Below are 19072 nucleotides of genomic sequence, written 5' to 3'. Positions count from 1 at the left end.
CCCCCCAGCCCTGCTGATGCCCCTCACTCCCAACCCACAGCCCCCAGACTCTCCCCAGTCCCACAGCATATCCCAGCTGCCCCATCCCTGCAAGGACAGGCACTGGCCCCCGTGTCACCGGCCTGGCCATGCAGCTCCCTGCTGCCCCCCCAAAGACCTCCCCACCACTCCCTTTCCCCACCTCACTGCAGCCCCAGCATCTGGACAGCTTCCCCCAACACCAGCAAGCACCCCCCGCACCTCTCCCCAACACTCATTCCCTCTACATACCTACTTACCCCTGGACAGTTCCCAAGCCCTGGCTCTCCAACAACCACCCTCCACAGATTTGCCTGCATCCAACTGCCCTGGCTGCTCCCACTACCCTGCCTGGCTGCATGCTGTCCACATATGATGCCCCCTACCGCCAATCACTCTACGCCACCATTTTGCCCAGCCCCAAGCAACTCCTTGCTAGGGCAAGCTAGGAAATGCCAGGAAAAACTTTGATGCTAAAACAGAGCAAAATCCTGGATATTTGTTGATATTTTAAAAAACCACCCTGACTGAGACTGGAGGACCGAAAAAGAGGACGTGTCCAGGAAAGCCGGGCACCAGGGCACACAAAAAATCAAGGATCTGGCTGAATCCCTCCTTCACAAACCCTAAGCACAGCATCAAGACCTTCAAATTTCACAAGTTAAAAAAAAAAGAAAAAAAGAAAAAGGTTTTGTTACAAGGCACAAAAATCAGTAACCATTTTTTCCGTTTTTTTTTTTAAACAGAAGAAAGGGGAAAGGGTGATACTTTTTAAAAATTTTTAACTCTTACAGAAAGATTTTTGAAGGCAGTCATGGACTTCTGAATATCTGGTCGATCTGGATGATAATCCTAAAGAGAAAAAAAAAGTAACCTAATTTTTGATAATGATAATTGTACCTTTTAGAGTCATGTTAGCTTCACTACAGACAAGGCTGTAACACTCTTGTAACCAACCTTTCTGCCCTTTTTTACTGCCTACTTCCTTTAGTATTGTACACTTGCCTTCTTGTAGCGAGAATAAGCAGTCTCTCCAAATGGCTAGGGACAGAAGTTACATACAAACCAGTATAAGTGATCAGAAACCAGTTCAAATCTGTAACGCAACAGAAGTTCAGTGCACATAAACTGCTTTCAAAATGGCCAAAACCAGTTTCAAATAATCCTGGATGGATGCAGTATCAGGTTTAACTGATTTAGATGAAATCAGTTTATTGAAGTTCTGTCCCAGACCCTCCAGATTCAAGTCAACTCACAGTCCCCCAGCATGCTTTGCACCTCCCCACAAAGCCCCCCTCACAGGGTAGGTGGGCTAGCCTTGGTCCAAGCCATCTGCTCCAGCCAAGCAGGGAGGCATGCTCTAGCACTCCCTCCCCTCCCCTGGCTTCTGACTTGAACATCTGCACTTATGTGGCTGCATTTCCAGAATCAAAAGCAAATGTCTGTTCACCTGCGTATCAATTCAAGATATGCGGCTTAGACTAACCTGCAAGGATTGAATCAATTCAGCCTTGGGCTTGTTGACAGCCTGTACTTAGCAATGACGTTATACTACTGCTATTCTTTCATGGTTCCACAGAAAAGGATCTGGAAAATTAAGTTTGACCCTGTACTCAGCAGATTATTCCCAGCTTAAGTTCCTACCATTACACAACTTCTAAAAGGTTAGTATGGATCTACTGCTGCTGCCCTTTCCTGTAATTTCACCATTCAGCTACATGCTTTTTTCGCCAAATATGTTAAGTGAGACACATTTGCAGCTGACTCAAAGATGTGATGTACCAATCCCACAAAAAGTCTAACTTTTAAAATCAAATTCAGGTTTAGTCACTGAAATGCACTACCATGTTGGAACATACCCAGTGCTCCTTATTGGACATAATGCAAGAAAGGCCCAGTCTTTTAAAGAAATAATACTGAAATGGCCTCTCAGATGAAAAAAAATATCCTTTCTACAAAAATAAAGCAGAGATTTCAGGAAACCAGCTCAAGAGACAATCCATCTAAAAAGCCTAAATAATAAATTAATATCCCTGGATGGATTTTGTTTATAAGCTTTCTGAGAATTTACTATGTTGTTACAATTCTACTGAGATGAATTTTAAGCCTACTATATCTTTTAAGATAAAATGAATATAATTTGGGGCCCATCATGTTTGACATGTTCCTTTAAAATAATTGCTGTCAAATCATCATTAAGCTGGAACATAAATGCTGATAAGATATACCTCCATGTGCCTTTCAAGTTCTTTGAGTAACGTGGGGTATTTATCCAGACGCATAAAAGGTTTGCTGAGGCCTGTGGTCAAAACAAGGATCCCAGGGCTGTTGGCACCTTTCATCTCCATGAATTCCCCTAGTTCTTCACTGCACATGCAAAAAAAAAAAAAAAAAAAGAGTTAACAAATTAGGAATGAAGAGAACAGAAGAGAAATACATTATTCTAATTATTCTAATCCTTCAGCTCAAGTAAGCTTTTGCCCAAGGCAACAGATAATCAAAAAGCAATCCAGATCTTAACTGCTGAATGCTGATGGCATTTTCCAAATTGTGTACAACTAAAAGACAAGGGCTCTGACTTCAAGGAGTTTACAGCCTTAGGCCCACCCTTAACTCCAAGAGCAGTGGCTCTCATATAAGACTACCTGCATGAACAGGGGTTACCTAGTCCAGGTCCAATTAGCTTCTGTTTGTTATTCTGGTAAATGCTACTTGGTTTAAGTAAAGGTTATAGATTAAGGTTATTAGGACTAATTCAGAAAACACTATGCAGTTGGTTAAATCAGTCTTTACTAAGGCAAGCCACTCCGTTTTCAAATTCTCACCGAGTATAAACTAAGCAACTGCCTCATGCTTTGCCCTTTTGTAAGTCAAATAAAAAATGATCATACATTAAGAAATTCATATTTCTTTAAAAAAGAAATGAAAAATGTGTGAAAACTATAATACACCAGGGGGCGGGGGGGAGGACATCATATTTTTAAGAGCATTTGATACTTAGTGAATTTATAGCAAAGTTTGCAACAATCCAGAACATTATACAATTCCTAATACTTGTATATATTTTTGCTGAAAAGCAAGTGAATGAACAAAAGCCATAGGATAGCACCATTAATATCTGCTTTCTCAAACAATCGAGGTGTGTCTCAAACTCCTCACAATGAGTATTTCAGAAAATTAGTATAGGTCGAGGACATTATTTATTTTAACAATACTTAACTGACATAGGAACACAAAGTGAAATTAGTTTTCCCTAAGATGCATGTTCAGAACCATTTGTTGATGAAACCTGCACCCCAGAATATACACTATTCTGAGCAGGCAACTTTATGTACTAGAAGACATATGTATGCAATGTAATTCTCGCATATTATCAACATCATCCCAAAAAGTTGCAGATGGGTTATTCATTTTGTCATCCAATTTAAACCACTTTTTTCAGAGAACAAGATTAATTATACACTTCTAATATTCTCATTTGCATTTGATTATATACACACTCAAAATCCTTGCTTCCAACTAGTTAAACAAAAGCTTATCCCCACAGGTCACTCTTCAACACAATTCCAAATGATCTGGAAAATGCAGTAAATAATGAGGAAGAGAAATCTGCAGATGATACCAAATTATTATGGGCAGTCCAACCCAAAGCTGATGGTGAAAAGTTACAGAAGGATGGCACAAAACTGAGTGGATAATGTAGTAAACGAATAAATTTAGCTTAAGCAAAGTGCAGAGCAATGCACGTTAGAAGGAATAAGCCTAACTGTAGACATTTAAAACCACAGGCGACTCGTGGGGGGATACGGGGGGAGGGGGGGTGGCACCATGTGCACACCCTGAGATTTGCCACTGCTGCCAGCTTCTGCGAGTGGTTGCCATTTGCCACCCCACCAACACTGCTATCCACAGATTGTGCCCCCCTCCCCCCACCCTAGTCGTGGGAGGCACGAGTCATTCATGCTTAGACCATGTACAAAATTTCGACCACTAGAAATGATTCCAGGAAAGGGAGCAATACAAAATGTTCAGTGTACAACTGCCTCTCTTCCCATGCTTTTCATGCCTTCCCCAGACTGGGATGATCCTGGTCTGAGGAAAGTGCACAGACCAGCAGGGCAAAGACCCCTGCTGGGCTCCCATGCTGGCGATTCTGGTACAAGAAGCAGACAGGGGAGCCTGCAGGGTTTCTCCCTCCACTGGGGTCTGGGGCACTGGGAGCCAGGCAGGCAGAGCAGCAGGATAAATAAGCATACACCACTGCACGACAAGTGGAGAGGTGCTTTGGCTTAGTGCCCCACAGAAAGCCCCTAAGCCCAGTTCTCAGAGTCTGCCAGCTTCCTTGCAACCCATTCCACTCAGCTGGACTGCAACTTAAAAGAAGCAACCAGGAAGCGGGCTTCACCTCACTGGTCTATGGGAAGGGCAAAAGCAGCAGTCCCTTGCTTCTTGTCCTGACTGGGATGACCCTGGCCTCTGGAAGGCATGGGAGCCTTTCTTCCCGCTCCATTCCTAGCTCCCAGGAAGAGTTAAGCCAGGGGACAGTATGCAGATGTTCAGTCTCCTGGGAGTGATTTCTCTCTCATTATTACTAGGGGTTTTTTTCCCCCTACAGCACACATTTTTGCACCAGAAAAAACAACTCGAACATCTGCACACTTTTGGTTTCTACCAGGAGAACGGTGATTCTTTGTTTCAGAAAACAAAACAGAAAGCATCATGCCATTCTGTAAACTCTTCACATGCCCATAACCTGAATACTGTACACCAGAGGTGTCAAATTCAACCAGCTCCCCCAAACCAGCACTCCTCATAGGTCAGATCCAGACCACAGGATTCCTTAGGAGTCAAATATGGACTGCAGGAAGCCTCATATGCAGCAGAATTCAGACCTGACAGTGGCAGGGTAAGCAGCAGCAGCTAACAGCCAGTGCTCACCCCCCTGCACATCTGAATTTGCCAGTGCATCCCACACCTGAATTCCCAACCCCTCCCAGAACCCTGCAACCAGGTCAAACAGCTCCACAGGCCAAATCTGACATCCCTACTATAAACCATTCCAGTCACTCCATATCACGAGAGATATAGAGGAAACAGAAAAGGTAGAAAGAATGGCAACAAAGGTGAACAAAGTTATAGAACCGTATCCCTAAGACGAAATACCAAAAAGACTAAAACTCTTCAGCCTGAGAAAGGGATGTTGAGGGAGGGATTGGGGGTGGGGGGGAGGAATAAAGGGAAGAAAGATCAAGTCATGAGTGGTTCAGAAAAAAGGAGAAAAGAAACTATTGTATTTATATTATGATAAAGATATATGATACTTCCCTTTTTTCATTTTAAATGTGCTACTTGATTATTATATTGGGTGCCCTTTCATGCTGGGGCACTTCTTATGTCACTGGAAGTTATTTTGGGTTTTGGGAGGGGGTTTAATTAACAACAGCTCATTTTGAACCAATTCCCACAGGATGCTGTATAGGCTAACAGCGTTACCAAGGTTAAGAATGGAACAGACAAATAAGGATGTGTTTAGGAACCAAATAGTTAGGGATGTAACCATAGGTTAAGGACATCCCTAAACCTATGACTGCTGGGAAAAGTATGACAGGAAACAGACTGGTCTACCATACCCCATTTCTTATATTCTTCCTTTAAAGCTGTGACTTATTTGGGGTACCACGAGCAGCTTCTGAGAGTACAACAGGGTGCCACACAACATTAGCACTATTAGGTGTGCAAACACCTATACATCATCCACAAAATAAACCCAGAAATATCAAATCAAAATCCAGAGCATCCACAGTATTCTGAATTGTTTTGGAGACAGACAGACAGACACTTTTATCTATAACTGAACATTTTAAAGGAACAGAAATCCCTAACTGCACTCTCACAGTACTTCATCAGATCTGACTCAAATTTACAAGAACTTGGCCTAACTTTGGTTAGCAAGTGATATTTACTTGTTTCTGGCAGCACTTTAGGGCTATGGACAGAAATCACAAGTAAACTGGTATGAAGTGATCAGAAACCAGTTCATACCTGTAACAGAACAGAAGTTCAGTGCACATAAACTGCTTTCAAAATGACTGAAGATAGTTTAAGATAAACCCGGATGGATGTAGCATCAGACTTAACTGATTTAAATTAAATCAGTTTACTGAACTTCTGTCTCAGAGTCCACCCAGATTCAAGTTTGAACTCAAAGTCCCCCAGTATCCCAGGATGCTTTGCACCTCCCTCCTCCCTCAGAGTAGGCAGGTTAACCTTGCCCTAAGCTGTCTGCTCCAGCCAAGCAGAGAGGCATGCTTTAGCACCCCCCAGCCTCTGGCCTGGGCTGTATGTGGCTGCATTTGCAGAATCAAAAAGTTCACTTGCTTATCAGTTCAGTCTAGGCAGCTTAGACTAACCTGCAAAAATTGAATCGATTCAGCTTCAGGCATTGTGACTGCCTGTACTTAGTCAAGATGTGCCATTTTAAATCACAGTCATGCTCAATTCCTTGCAACAAGGATCTCTGACAGCAAGACTCAGCTCAATTGTCAAAAACTGGCCTTGTAATATAAAATTATCATAACTGGTCAGGAAGAGGCCAGTCTCTCTCTATCTGGCATTATTTATTTTCTTGCTTAAGAAGTCCAGAGCATAAACACCTCACAAGAGGACCTACGCTTCTATACATGCCTGTGACACATACACCCTCACTTGTGGCACTGCATAATTTTTTCAATTTTTCCTTTAGCAAGTATCAGGAAAACTAACACAACCTATTTGCCTCTTTCTTCCCAGTTCTTGCTCTCCTCTGCCCACACTGTCCAACATCTCTCCCTTATGAACCGCTTCTTTTCAAACCACATCCTTCTTGCAACATTATCCAAATTAATATTTAGATTGCCCATCTTTTCTCTTCCAAAAACCCACGTGTTCAATGATGCATTCCAGCTATGAAGATCTGTTTTGTGTTGCTCTTTATAGTACTAACTTGTTCCTTTACACTGTAAGATACAAAAGTCTTAAACTTTAATCCATTCAGCATATTACAGGCTCCACAGGCTGTTGTTTACATGTAGGGGAAAAGTATTTGCTGAGCCATCCTCTAGCACAATGCCTCTTACTTAGGAAGTCCTCCTACTACACAGCAATCATGATCACTAAAATCCCCCTTTCATCTTTACACTCCAACACAAAACTTGTAGTCAGGCTGACCAAACATTTGGAATAAAATACTACTGTTCTGATTGTTAATGATTGGTATTATGTAGCTGGCTGGCCATTTTTGAAGGAAGAACCCAATATGAGCTAGGACCTTACAAAAACTAACTCAAATACAGGCACATACCATCTTTAGTTTTCTTCACAACTTACCTTTTGCAATTCCCTCCTATGCGTAGACACTCAACATAGAGCTGTTCCCTAATCTTCAAACCAAAACCTTACAGCCTATAATGGCAAGTTTTAAACCTAAGCAAATTTGAAATAGACTCCAAGCCCAGAAAAAAAAAAGTTTAACAATGGAAACACATTAAAAGACCTTCTAACAGCATGGTGTTAATAGATGCAATTAAAACCCAATTACAGAGTTTTGCTGCTAATATTGCTAGAAGGACAATGTTTTCTTTCATATTGTATTTTATCATGTTACCTTGAAATGCTAGAATTTTTTTTAAAAAGCATATCAGTATTTTGTCTGGATAACTTAAGTTATATGGACCCCACTAAGACTCTGTTCAAGCATTCAAAACTTCTACATTATTTAATACAGCTACGATATTATGCACATATACTATTCGGTGACAGGCATCATTTCAGCTTTAAGTGGATATCCTTGTAAATCGGATTAACAAAAGACTAAAAGAAACTGGATGCAGATACTTTCAGTGAAATGTGCTTTAGCCATCCAAGATCTCTTTCAGTGTTAGAACGTGATGGGTACTGGGCAACTAGCAAGCAAAAAGCATTCTACACAGTCCGATTTCTAATTTTCATAATCCATGTTGCTAGCTCAATATCAGGATTTTTTGACAAAACAGTGACTCTTTCATGTAATGTACTTCAGACTGGCACTTGTGAATACTAGCTTTTCTCCTTTTTGTTTACTGAAATGGCACAGTTAAGAACAGTTAAAGTATACACAAAAGGAAAATGAAATTTAGCTGAGCCAAAAGTAATTATTACACTTTTGGAATAATATTTTCAGAGGTTTGATCCTTTAGCCTTTAATTTATTCAGAGTAGCCCTGTAGGTGTACCTGCTTTATCAAGAGTAACAACTGGAGTTATTTCAACATAACTACTCAAGTTAATTTTACTGAATTAGTGTATGAATAGAAGCATACCACAAGCTTTTGCTTTGTAAAATAATTTCTGATCTCATATCTGTGGCTTAAAGTACTTTCACCAAAATTCTGGCTCTCAAAAAATTGTAATACCGATTTCTAAAAATGTATCACTATATTCACCCTTTGGTTTGTATAGCCCTACAGCAGTTTCAATGGTGCAAAGCAAAGAGAAAAAGCTAAAAATGAGAAAAAAAAAACAACTTAAAAGTCTAATGCGTCCATAGCAATTTGGAGGGCAAAAAAGCCACATACCATGCACATAATAAAAAATATGTTTCTTTAAGACGACAACTTACACTTCTGAAGAAAGTCTCTGTTTATAGTAGATGGAACATGAACTCTCATTGCTGAGGGGTCTGAGGAAGGCACATAGACATCGCATTCTGAAAACACTGCAGTAAAACCTTGGTTTAATGAATCCCCGAGTCTTACAGCCTCGTGGTTCTCAAATGCTGAATTTCTAGAGCAAGCTCCTTACTCTGGGACTGTTGTTCAGAGTATGACATCAGCCTGCATACTTGAAGATTCTGGGATGCACAAAGTGGAGGAGGCACAAAGAGTTTTCTGACTCAGAAATGTATCTGTATTCCACGCTCTAGTTATTCAGAGTAATTGTGGTCTTGTAAAGTATAAACACAGCATGTACAAGAGCAGCCTTATCAAGCTGAAATGAGGGGCAGCTAACAGAATTGATACTGCCTGAATGTTAATAAAAAGAATACATTTTTTCCCACTACTGATTTTTTAGTTTTGTACCATCAAAGCAAAAAAACACTAAACATTTTCAATATTAATTACTGTGACTTTGAGGTAATTGAATAATTTAATTTATTAAAGTGCATGTTGTGCCTCTTCCATTTATACTAAGACTATTATGTGCTATTCACTAATAACTTAATAAACATGCAAGGTTTTTTAAGGCTCAGGAAAATTTCATTTTCCTTTTTAGTCCATTGTCCATAACTTTAAAATGTCTCTTTCACTTGATGATTAGACAGTAACCATTTAAGTGCTGTCCCCTCAGCTAAGCAGCAGCAACCAGCATGGCCAATAGGGCCCCTCCACCAGCTGACAGTTGGGAGGGGATGAGGGGTGGCAGTGCACGATGAAGAGAGGAAGATTAAACGAGTCACTGCAAAAGGATGCTTCTGCCACAATTTAGGTAGGTGTCTACTAATGATCAAGGCTACTCTTTAGATCAGTGGTTCTCAACCTTTTAGACTCAAGGCACCCCTTGGAAAATTCCAACACTTAGTTTTCACTCTTTTTTAACTACAGAAAAATAACAGAGCAATTCTTTTGTGGCAAAGAATTCCAAAAGACCACAGCAGGTCAAAAATTTTTAACGCTGTTGATTCCTATTTGAAACTTCTGGCTGCATCTGTAAAAGCAGGGGAGTACGTTTAAAGCAGCACATACAGTAGTGGCGCATGTTCGTCCCCACCAGTTACTACAAAGATGCTCTAGCAACAAGAGCCTACTTGCTTGAACCTACCCCAGCTTAGCTGTGCATCTGACCACTCCAGATCCTGATGCATATCCTAGCTGGGCTGTTCCCAAATGTATGTGGGCCACCAGTTCCTATTGACATGTTCCAGATGCAGAAAGAGGCCAATGCAGGCCACTCCACAGGGTCATCCCCAGGAGCCACTCAAGCATGCCAAAGACCAAAGTTCTCAAGAAGAGCTGCAGAGGGACATCTTACAGCAGCCCCACTAGAGTATTTCTCAGTTTTGAGTGTGATACAGGGAGCAGGTAGGTGGGCTATACTCAGCAGTATATGCTTACTGCTGCCACAGTGCAGATGTAACTCCTAAGTGGCTTCAGCCAAAAGCAGTTTTCAGTACTGCTCCCCAGTCCTAAGATGCGATTCCCAGAGCCCTGTGTACCTGTTATGACTGCTACTGGTAGCCTTTGGCATGGAATGACTGATACACAGGAGCACAAGCAAATCTTATCCTGAGAAAGATACTCCTAAAACAGCGTCACTTTCCACCTTTCTTTCCTAAGGAAAAAGTCACTGTATATAGTGGTTGGGTCCTCACCCCCCACAAAAGTGGTGCTCCTGAATGAGTCAGTCTCTTCTTCCCTGCCGTTATCCTTTCCTGACACCCCTTCTGTAAACAAACTTGCTGCATGGTAGACTGCCTGATCTCAGCTGCACCGCACCAGTCATCAGAAGTTAAGCTCTAGCTTGGATCTTCCATTATCTTAGCCACTCATTTCAACAAGTGCAGGACCCAGGCCACAGGCTTTCATAAATTAAAAGTAGTTTCTGCTATGAAACATGCCCTTAGGCCCTTCTGGCCTTTCAGCTGAATGTCCCATTTTTAGGATTTTTCTCCCGTTATGCAATGGAAAGCTCACACCAATACAATAAATTAAGCCCTGGCCTTGTAAAATGACAAACACAACTGCCATCAACGGGACTATTCATATGAGTGAAATTAAATACATGCATAAGGGCACAGCCATGTGAGCAAGTTACAACGAGTTAAAAGGCCAGGGAAAGTTACTATGCGCTAGCTGCTCTGCAGCCACTCTGTGCACCCGATTTTTTGCATATGGCAAATAAAAGCTAGTTAGGAGCAGCTTAATTCTCAGTAAAACCGTGCTAAAAATTGACAAAGTTTAGTTTCTTTTTACCATGGGGTAAGGACAAACACATAGACAGTGGCAGTACGTAAAAATATTTAAGTTGTTAAATCCTCTGAACAACTTATCCAATAAATACTGTTAGAAAAACAGAACCAAAATCACATTTATTCCTGGGAAAGAAATTTGGTGGTTCTGAAATAATCCCTGGTATATAAAAACATTTGCCTAATTTTACAAAGAACAATATTCACTGAGAGAATACTACTTTGGTCGGTGACCCTAATACTTAGATCAAGTTGCAATGTCCCAAACTTACCAAAAGGTAAAAAGTGAGACTCCTTGGTCTGAAAGCACATTTGTTTGCATATTTAAGCATGAATATTTAAGACTATTTGTTCTAAATAATTTCAAAGATCTATTCTTGGCCAACATATTTTTCCAAATTTCAATTAACACTACATAAGCCAATCCCACTCTTCAGGTTTAACTCTAGGAAAAACAGCTTTTACTGTACATATGAATAGATAACTACAGTTAAGGTCCTTAAATCGTTCTTGCCTTTACAGAATCTCACAGGCGAAATAGAATAAACAAAGAGAGGACTCAAATGGTCAAATAATTTTGTCCAAAACTTAATTCATTGTCTTCAGCCTAGATACACACCAAGACAAATATTTTTAGTTAAATGGAAAACTGCTCACAGGTTTAAACGAAGACAGGGCTTAATAAGAGACAGATTTGAATGGCAGATCTGGACTCAAACTTCACTGACAGGTAAAGCCTAAACTCTGCATTCAAACGGCCTTGGTTCTGAGAGTTAAAAACCCAGATTTGTCTAAATTTGAGGGATGTGAGAAAGGAGTAAAAGTGGGTGGCTATATGAGATTTTTATGGCTACATTTTTTGTTTTGCTTTGTTGGAAAATACTAATTTTCTGAATCAAGAGTTTCATTACTAGTTTTCATCAACTTTCAATGAAAAATAGGCAGGGTTCCAACAGAACTATCCATGGCTTCCTGCCATGCTGTGAGCTGTTCTTGGCTCTGTGCCCCAGAGCTAGGACCCAAGGCTTCCTAACTCTCAGCTGTAGAGCAAGGAACCAGGAAGCCTCAACTCAACATGGAGCTCTTAAGACTTCTGAGCTCCTAGCTTCCTGAGAGTGGACTCTAATTGAACAGACCAGGGAGATTCCAAGGAAGTGCAGGATGGTAGCAGGGATCTGGGTCATCCAACCATCCATTCACCCGAGCTGAACCTGTCATCTGCTACCACCAGGGTAGAACAGATAAACCTGACCAACACCATGATTTTAATAAAGCATTCCAATAACATTCCAATTTCAAACAGGAAAAAAAAAACCCCCTAGAAATGTTTCTGTCACGGCATGGGGCCTAGGAGTGGCTGTGATCTCTCTAACGCCCCTACCGTGCCAAGTAGGTGATCCAGCACCCTCTTTCTCGTCCACCACGTCTTGCTCTTATATGCATTTATATGGAAGGCTGACTTTCATCCCCTCGGACACGGGGCAGTTCAACCTGACCCCTCTTTGGTATAGCGTGACTCAGTGCACCCCCCAGCCTTATGGGCTATGCGTGCCTCCTACCTCCCCTGCAGCACGCCCCAAGCCTCGCAGTTGTACCGGACGTTCTTGTGTCTCTATTGGTCTTAGTGACCCCTCCCAGGTCATCCCGCTCTTATGCTCACCCCCCTCCGGGGCCTCTCACCATGTACGCGCCCCCTCCGGGGCCTCACTATATGTAGCTCGCCCCCCTTTCTTGGCTCTTACCGGCGCGTCCGCCTTCACCGGGCTCTTACCCATGCGCCTGCCTTTACCGGGGCCTGTCAATGGGCTTACCCCCTTCCGGGGCTTCTCTCTTACAGACTGTGCCCCCCCTTGGGGCCCGTCTCCTATGCGTCCCGCGGCCTCCTGCACTCGGATCTGAGCCTCGTGCCTCCCGCGGTCTCGTGTGCTTGTGCCCCCTCTGGGGCCTATGCTCGCACTTCTCGCGCTCGGTTACCCGTACTGGGGTTTCGTCACCCACGCTTCCCGTGGTTGGGGCTCAGGTGGCCTGTAGCCGTGCCTGGCCCCCTGACCCTTCTTCTGGGTCCTATGCCCGCTTGGGCTCTACACCTGATATCGCCCCACTGGGCTGGGGTCGGGCCACCCCACTAGCTCTACCTGATGTTGCCCCACTGGGCTGGGGTCGGGACACCCCACAACACAGCGCCACCCTACAGTGCACCAACTGCTGGGCCCTCCTTGGCACCCGCTTGCTGTGCCCTCTCAGGGCATGAGGAACCCCCCCACACACACTGCTGGGGCGCTCCTTTGAGGCCTCCTCCTTCCCCTTATAGCCTCACCCGGTCCTCCAGTGGTACTCAAACAATAAAGCCCGAAACACAAACCATAAGCCAACCGGCTGTAACGCAAAATTCAGCCTACCCGGCTATAAGACTCCACGCCACCCTGGCTCTCCTTCAAGCCTCCCCGTCAGAGGCCTCTCCCCCTCCAGGCCATTCTACAGACCCTCAGGCGGTCAAACAATCATGCTGGTCTGCTCTGCTCAGCTCTATAGCAGAGCTGTTGCTTCTCCAGCTGCCAGAGGGGACTGGCTCTGGCCTCAGCCTGGCTGCTTATAAAGGCCAAGGCCCTGCCCCCTCCTGGCCAGCTGACCAATACTTGTCGCCCCAGCAACCCTCACCTGCGCTGCCCTGATGACTGGCAGCTGTCCTCATTATCATCACTAGTAGCGAGCACCCTAGTGCTCTGCTACAGTTTCATCTACAAACAGATCTATTTTATACCCTGGCAGTTTTGGATCATTTCCTTCCTCTTAAGTTGGCCAGAAGCACATGATGGGCTTTATTCTAAGAAGTGTTGTATGCCATCTTCTTCCACAGATGTCAATGGGAGTTGAAAGAGGTCAGTAGCTATGGATCAAGCTATGTAATACTCCCCTTCTCTTAAACTGAAAGAGGCAGCTGCTAGAGGGAGATTCCAAGCTCTTGCAGGCATCCTCTTAGTTGAGCCTGTGGGGGCTGTCCCAATTTTAGGGAACACTGGGACCAAGCCAACAATTACTCTCAATATCTGACACACGAAGAAAAAAAATATGCTGAAGCAAATGGCAAAGTTACTATTAGTTTTAGAAGGATTAGAGTGAGCTCCCACATTTTTAAATTTGAAATTATTCTGCATATCAAGTTAAATATGAAAAGAGGCTGTCAGGAAAGAACCTGATGAAAGAAGCTACTCTTAGCAGAAGAAATAAGAGCTAGTTAAATTTTGATTAGGAAATTTAAATGCAAAATAAGGCTTGTCAGGATTCAATTTTTAAAATCAATAAAATGCAATTTAATCCGTCACTTAGACCAACGAAAAAATATTTCCATTGGTAATCATCAAAATATATAGAAAGGAAACAAAAAAAATTGGGGACGTGGGTAAGGAAATAGGGGGCAGAAAGTGATGCACACGTGCTCATGCACAAACACACACGTGCAGCAGCTGCTGCTGATGGGTAAGGGGAACTCCAGCCGTGCCACCCGCATACTGCTCCTCTGGCAGCAGCTTGGACAGCTGCTGCAGGAGCTGGGGGCCGTCTTGGTACAGCTGTGCTGGAAAGCGGGGAGTGGGAGGGGCAGGGCTGCTGGCAACCAGAAGCACGGTGCTGCTGGGTGCCAGCCACTTGCTCTGTCCAGGTCATAGCCAGGGGTCGAGCACAAAATGTCATGCAAACCCAGGCCAGCCCCAGAATGATCAAGGCTCAATGGGAGTTTGGCCCCTGCCCCAGTCACTCAGGAGTCAGGCTGGGCAGGAGTTCTGGAAACACAGGAAGAGGCAGTGGCCACCCAGCCCAGAGAAGGAAGCTGCTCCCCACTCCCCTTAAGGGGCAAGCCCCACCTTGCATGTACCAGTGAAGGGGCGGCCCAGCCACTCAGTGGCCACGGCCCCTACCCGTCTGGCCCTATACCCCCAATTTCATGTAAACCCGAAAATTTTTAATCAATTTTAAAAAACTGAAACATTTAAAAAATAAATATTAAAAAAATTGTATTTTAGTATTTTAAAATTTAAAATTTTAGTTTTTTTAAATTTATTTTCTACCAAGCCTATGCATAATGAACATTCAAAGAAATTAAAAACATAGTATTTCCCAAGGGAAAGCAATGTTTTAATGTAGGTTTTGGTAGTGTTCACTTCAGCTACAGCAGATGTCAGAATACCAGAGCTCATGCTTATATACACAGCACTATTTCACCTATCTTTCTATCCAAAGGGCCACAAGATGTTAGCCCTGAATACTGCTGGTAAGGCATGGCCATAGTTCACAATTGCTTGCATCCATCCCCTAAGCCTTCTGCAAGGTTCAAAGATTTCCAGGTTCTTCCTTATGCACGAAGTAAGCAGTACTTGAGGCATTTACACGGCAAACACTGACACCTCTACCTTATCATTTAACCCTCAGACTTTGTCATCACCAGATGCAGTCTACACTTTGGCACCAGCCTTATTAATTCCTCTTAACAATCAACTTCAGCACTTTAGCAATCAACTTCAATCAACACTCAACTCTCCGTCAAGTTTAGTCCCATATGCACCCTAGTGGTGTACAGCCAGCGCTATCAGCAAAACTTTTATACAGGTTTTATATGCATTAATCAGTGCTTATATTACTATTACTCAAGCATGGCTAATAGAAATATATTTATTTACTACTGAAAGTTAAGCATAATCTGCAGGCCTCTTGAATTCTATGAAGGGGGAACATCCCCACCCACACACACCCTCCCATTTTTAACTATTTATTTATTTGATGTATAAGCCACTCTTACCAAAAAAAGGCTCAGGCCTTTTTAAAGGCAACATAAGCTACATAACTAAAATAAAATATTAAGTAATAAAACAACTCCCTAAATGATACCTAAGAACGTAACCCTAACTGCTAAAAGACTTCCTAAATAAGGTCTTACAATGCTTCTGGAATATGTCCAATGACAATTATCCTTTAAAGTCCTAGATGTGAGAATATACCAAAGGTTTAGTTTGCTTTGTGTAAATTTCACATGGATAAATGTCTCATGGACAAATTTCACACAGATTTATTGAGTGCATCTACATAAGACACTACAGCAATTTAGTTTCTAAAAACTGTGCGCCGCTGGGACTGCACAGTATCAGACACATGTAGATGCACCCACTGAAAACAAATGTGTCTTTGATAAATTGTGGGGGGAGAAGGGAACTTTTGATGCATCAAAAGTTAAGTGTTTTACAATTGTATACTAAGCACCTGAAGGGAATATTTTGTAGGCAAACCCTGTGCACACACATGCAACTAGTGAAGTTCATAACTGATCTCATGAAAATTACAAGCTCTGATAGTAAAGCTGATGGGAGTTTATAATCTCCAAATGACAAACCTTGAAAATCTTCTATTCTTCTCTTTCAAACACTCCACATAAATGTGAAAATAGCAAAATTGGGAAGGACTGTGAACACACTGGAGAAGGAGAAGCACAACAGAAGAAACTCAATGGATTGAAAACTGGGTTAACAGCATGAAGTTCAATGCTGACAAATGCAAGGTGATATACAGTGGGAAGAATAATCAAAATATACAAAATGGGCGACAGCTGGCTGGAAAAAAGTATTACAGAGAAGAATCTAAGAGTCATGAAGGATCACAGACTTGGTACAAGTCTGCAGCATGATGCAGCTGCACAAAAGGCAAGTAAGATCTTGGGCAGCATCAAAATAAATATTAGGTGCTCAACACAAGGTGACATAGTGCCTCTATTTGGCACTGGGTAGGCCTCATCTACAGTATTTGTGTACTTTTGAACTCACATTTTAAAGGGTCATGGAGAAGTAAGAGTGTGTCCAGAGGCAGATGACAAAACTGATACAAGACTTAGAAAGTAAGGTATATGAGGAGAGGCTGAAGCTAGTCATGTTCAACTTGCAGAAAAGGTGCTTAAGAGGGGACATGATAGCAGTTTTCAAATATGTGAAGAACTGCCATAAATTCTCTCTTGCTGCACAGAGCAAAACACATGAAGTTGCAACAAAGTAGGTTTAGACTGGATATCAGAAAAAGTCTTCACTGTTAGAACAGTGACAGTGAAATAGGCTGCTTAGGGATGCTGTGCAATTTCCATCACTGGAGACATTCAAGAAGAGGTTGAATAAGCATTGGAAAGGAATGATCTTGGAGTAGCTATGTCTGGAGTGCTCAATAAAGAGCTAGTCAGAAGCACAGATTTCCCCCACCCCAAATAGACTGTGGTGAGATTTAAAAAAAAGAGCTCTGCAGTTTTATAGCAGGTAGATATAAGAGAGGACCACACTCAGCAGCACGAAAATGAAGCAGAGCTCCATGATCTGGCTTAGTTATGAAAGAAGATTAAAGGAGCTAGGATAATATTTATAGAGGCAATACAGAAAGGGGAGTTCTGGCTGGCCAGTTAGAGGAGGTTATGTGGAGTTATGTTTGCTGCCCAAGTTGCAGACCAGAATGGAGTGTTTTTCCCATGCTTCTACGCTTTGTTTATTGACATATGTGACCAAAAAAGATTCCTCCCTGCCCCTTACTGTTACTACTTATGTCAGGAGGTTTTTTTGCCGTCCTCAAAGGCATCCCAGATAAGCATGGAAACAGAATGATCTAGGAGTAGCTATGTCTAGAGTCCTCTGCAAAGAGCAACAGTTAGAAGCCCAAGTTTCCCCCTCAACCCAAATGGACTGAGGTAGCCAAGGCTATGATTCTAACTGAGCTGTGCCAGTGTTCCTGGCTGGGACTAAAGCCTGTAGATTCCTAGCTAGAGGTCATTGTCCATCTATTCCAAGTCAGCCTAATCACCATGTTTGGGGTTAAGAAGGCATTTACCTCATGGTCAGATTAGCATGGACTGTAGGGGCAGAGGCTGCCTTCCTCTTGGGGGGGGAACAACACGGACATGGCCCCCTTAAGCATATTTTAACAAACCTTCCAGTAGCAGGATACTGATTGCAATTTTTCCCCTGCTTTATCTGTGGCAGATTAGGGTGCTATCATACAACTACAAGACAAAGTTTATTATATAGTTTTAACAATAGGTCCAACAAAGATTTATACAGGATAGGTTAGACAAGGATGACCAGAGGAGGAGGAGTTGGTGCCACAAGCAGAAGTGATGCCAACACTTCCAATGGGAAAGGGAAGAGAATCAGCCCGGAGCCACCGTGGAAGACTGCGGAGAGCTATGGCAGGACATGGAGCAGAACCACTGCCACCAGCCCCAGAAAGCATCATTGCAGATGATGACCCCTTTAGAGGAAGGAATGGCAAAGTGTGGGAAAAGTTCACAGCTAATACATCATCAGAGAACAGCCAAGGACAGTTCATGAAAGTGCTGGGCCAACAGGAGAAAGTCATATAGACACAGGGGTGGAAATGTTCCACCTGTTTCTCTCACAAGATATCCTGACTGTTATCATAAGAGAAACAAACAGAGGCAGAAAGAAGATTCAGGGAGTGGAATCAGAGCAATCCTGAAAATAGAAAGGAGTGGAAAAAGCTGGATGAAACAAAGTTGAAAGCCTACATTGGCCTCCTACTGGTAAGTGGTCTTTACCACAGTAGTCACAAGGCACTGGAGGAGTTGTGGGAGCAACGCACGAGGCATCCTTGCTTCCGTGCCACCATGAGTTTAAAATGATTCTGTCAAATCACCAACTACCTGAGATTTGACAACAAACTGACACATGAGGAAAGGAGAGCTGTGGACAAGCTTGCTGCCTTCAGAGATATCTGGACACAATTTGTAGAGCAGCTCGGGAAATGGTAAGTTCCAGGAACACACCTGATGGTTCATGAGTAGCTCATTGCATTCAGAGGTCGCTGTCCTTTCAGACAGTATATGCCCAGCAAGCCTGCCAATTATGGCTTAAAAATCTGGTGGTGCTGTGATGCAGCAACATCATTCCTCCTGTCTGGAGACATCTATCTGGGCAAGCAACCGGAAGCTACATGCCAAGGTAATCTTGGTACCCGGATCATTGAAAAACGGTTTCATTCCTGGTACAAGATGGGAAGTAATACTGTGGGTGACAATTTCTTCACAAGTACTGACCTG

General features: G+C 42.8%; 1 protein-coding gene across 4 annotated transcripts in view; it reads right to left on the bottom strand.

Moving 5' to 3' along the window:
* ARHGEF7 (Rho guanine nucleotide exchange factor 7) overlaps positions 1-19072 on the bottom strand; it is a 264001-nt gene that overhangs the window by 60882 nt on the left and 184047 nt on the right. For all 4 annotated transcript variants that reach the window (XR_002098888.1, XM_019524331.1, XM_019524330.1 and 1 more), the window contains 2 exons: positions 2247-2385; positions 811-870 (listed from right to left, as the gene is read on the bottom strand). Coding sequence is in view for 3 of the 4 variants with exons in the window: in XM_019524331.1 (XP_019379876.1) it covers positions 811-870; positions 2247-2385 (199 nt within the window). In the remaining variant the exon portion in view is untranslated. The remainder of the gene's footprint in view (positions 1-810; positions 871-2246; positions 2386-19072) is intronic.

This window comes from Gavialis gangeticus, unplaced genomic scaffold, assembly GCF_001723915.1.
Source record: "Gavialis gangeticus isolate Ggan-Ray unplaced genomic scaffold, GavGan_comp1, whole genome shotgun sequence".
Lineage (NCBI taxonomy): Eukaryota > Metazoa > Chordata > Crocodylia > Gavialidae > Gavialis > Gavialis gangeticus.
This window is presented reverse-complemented; position numbering and strand designations above follow the sequence as displayed.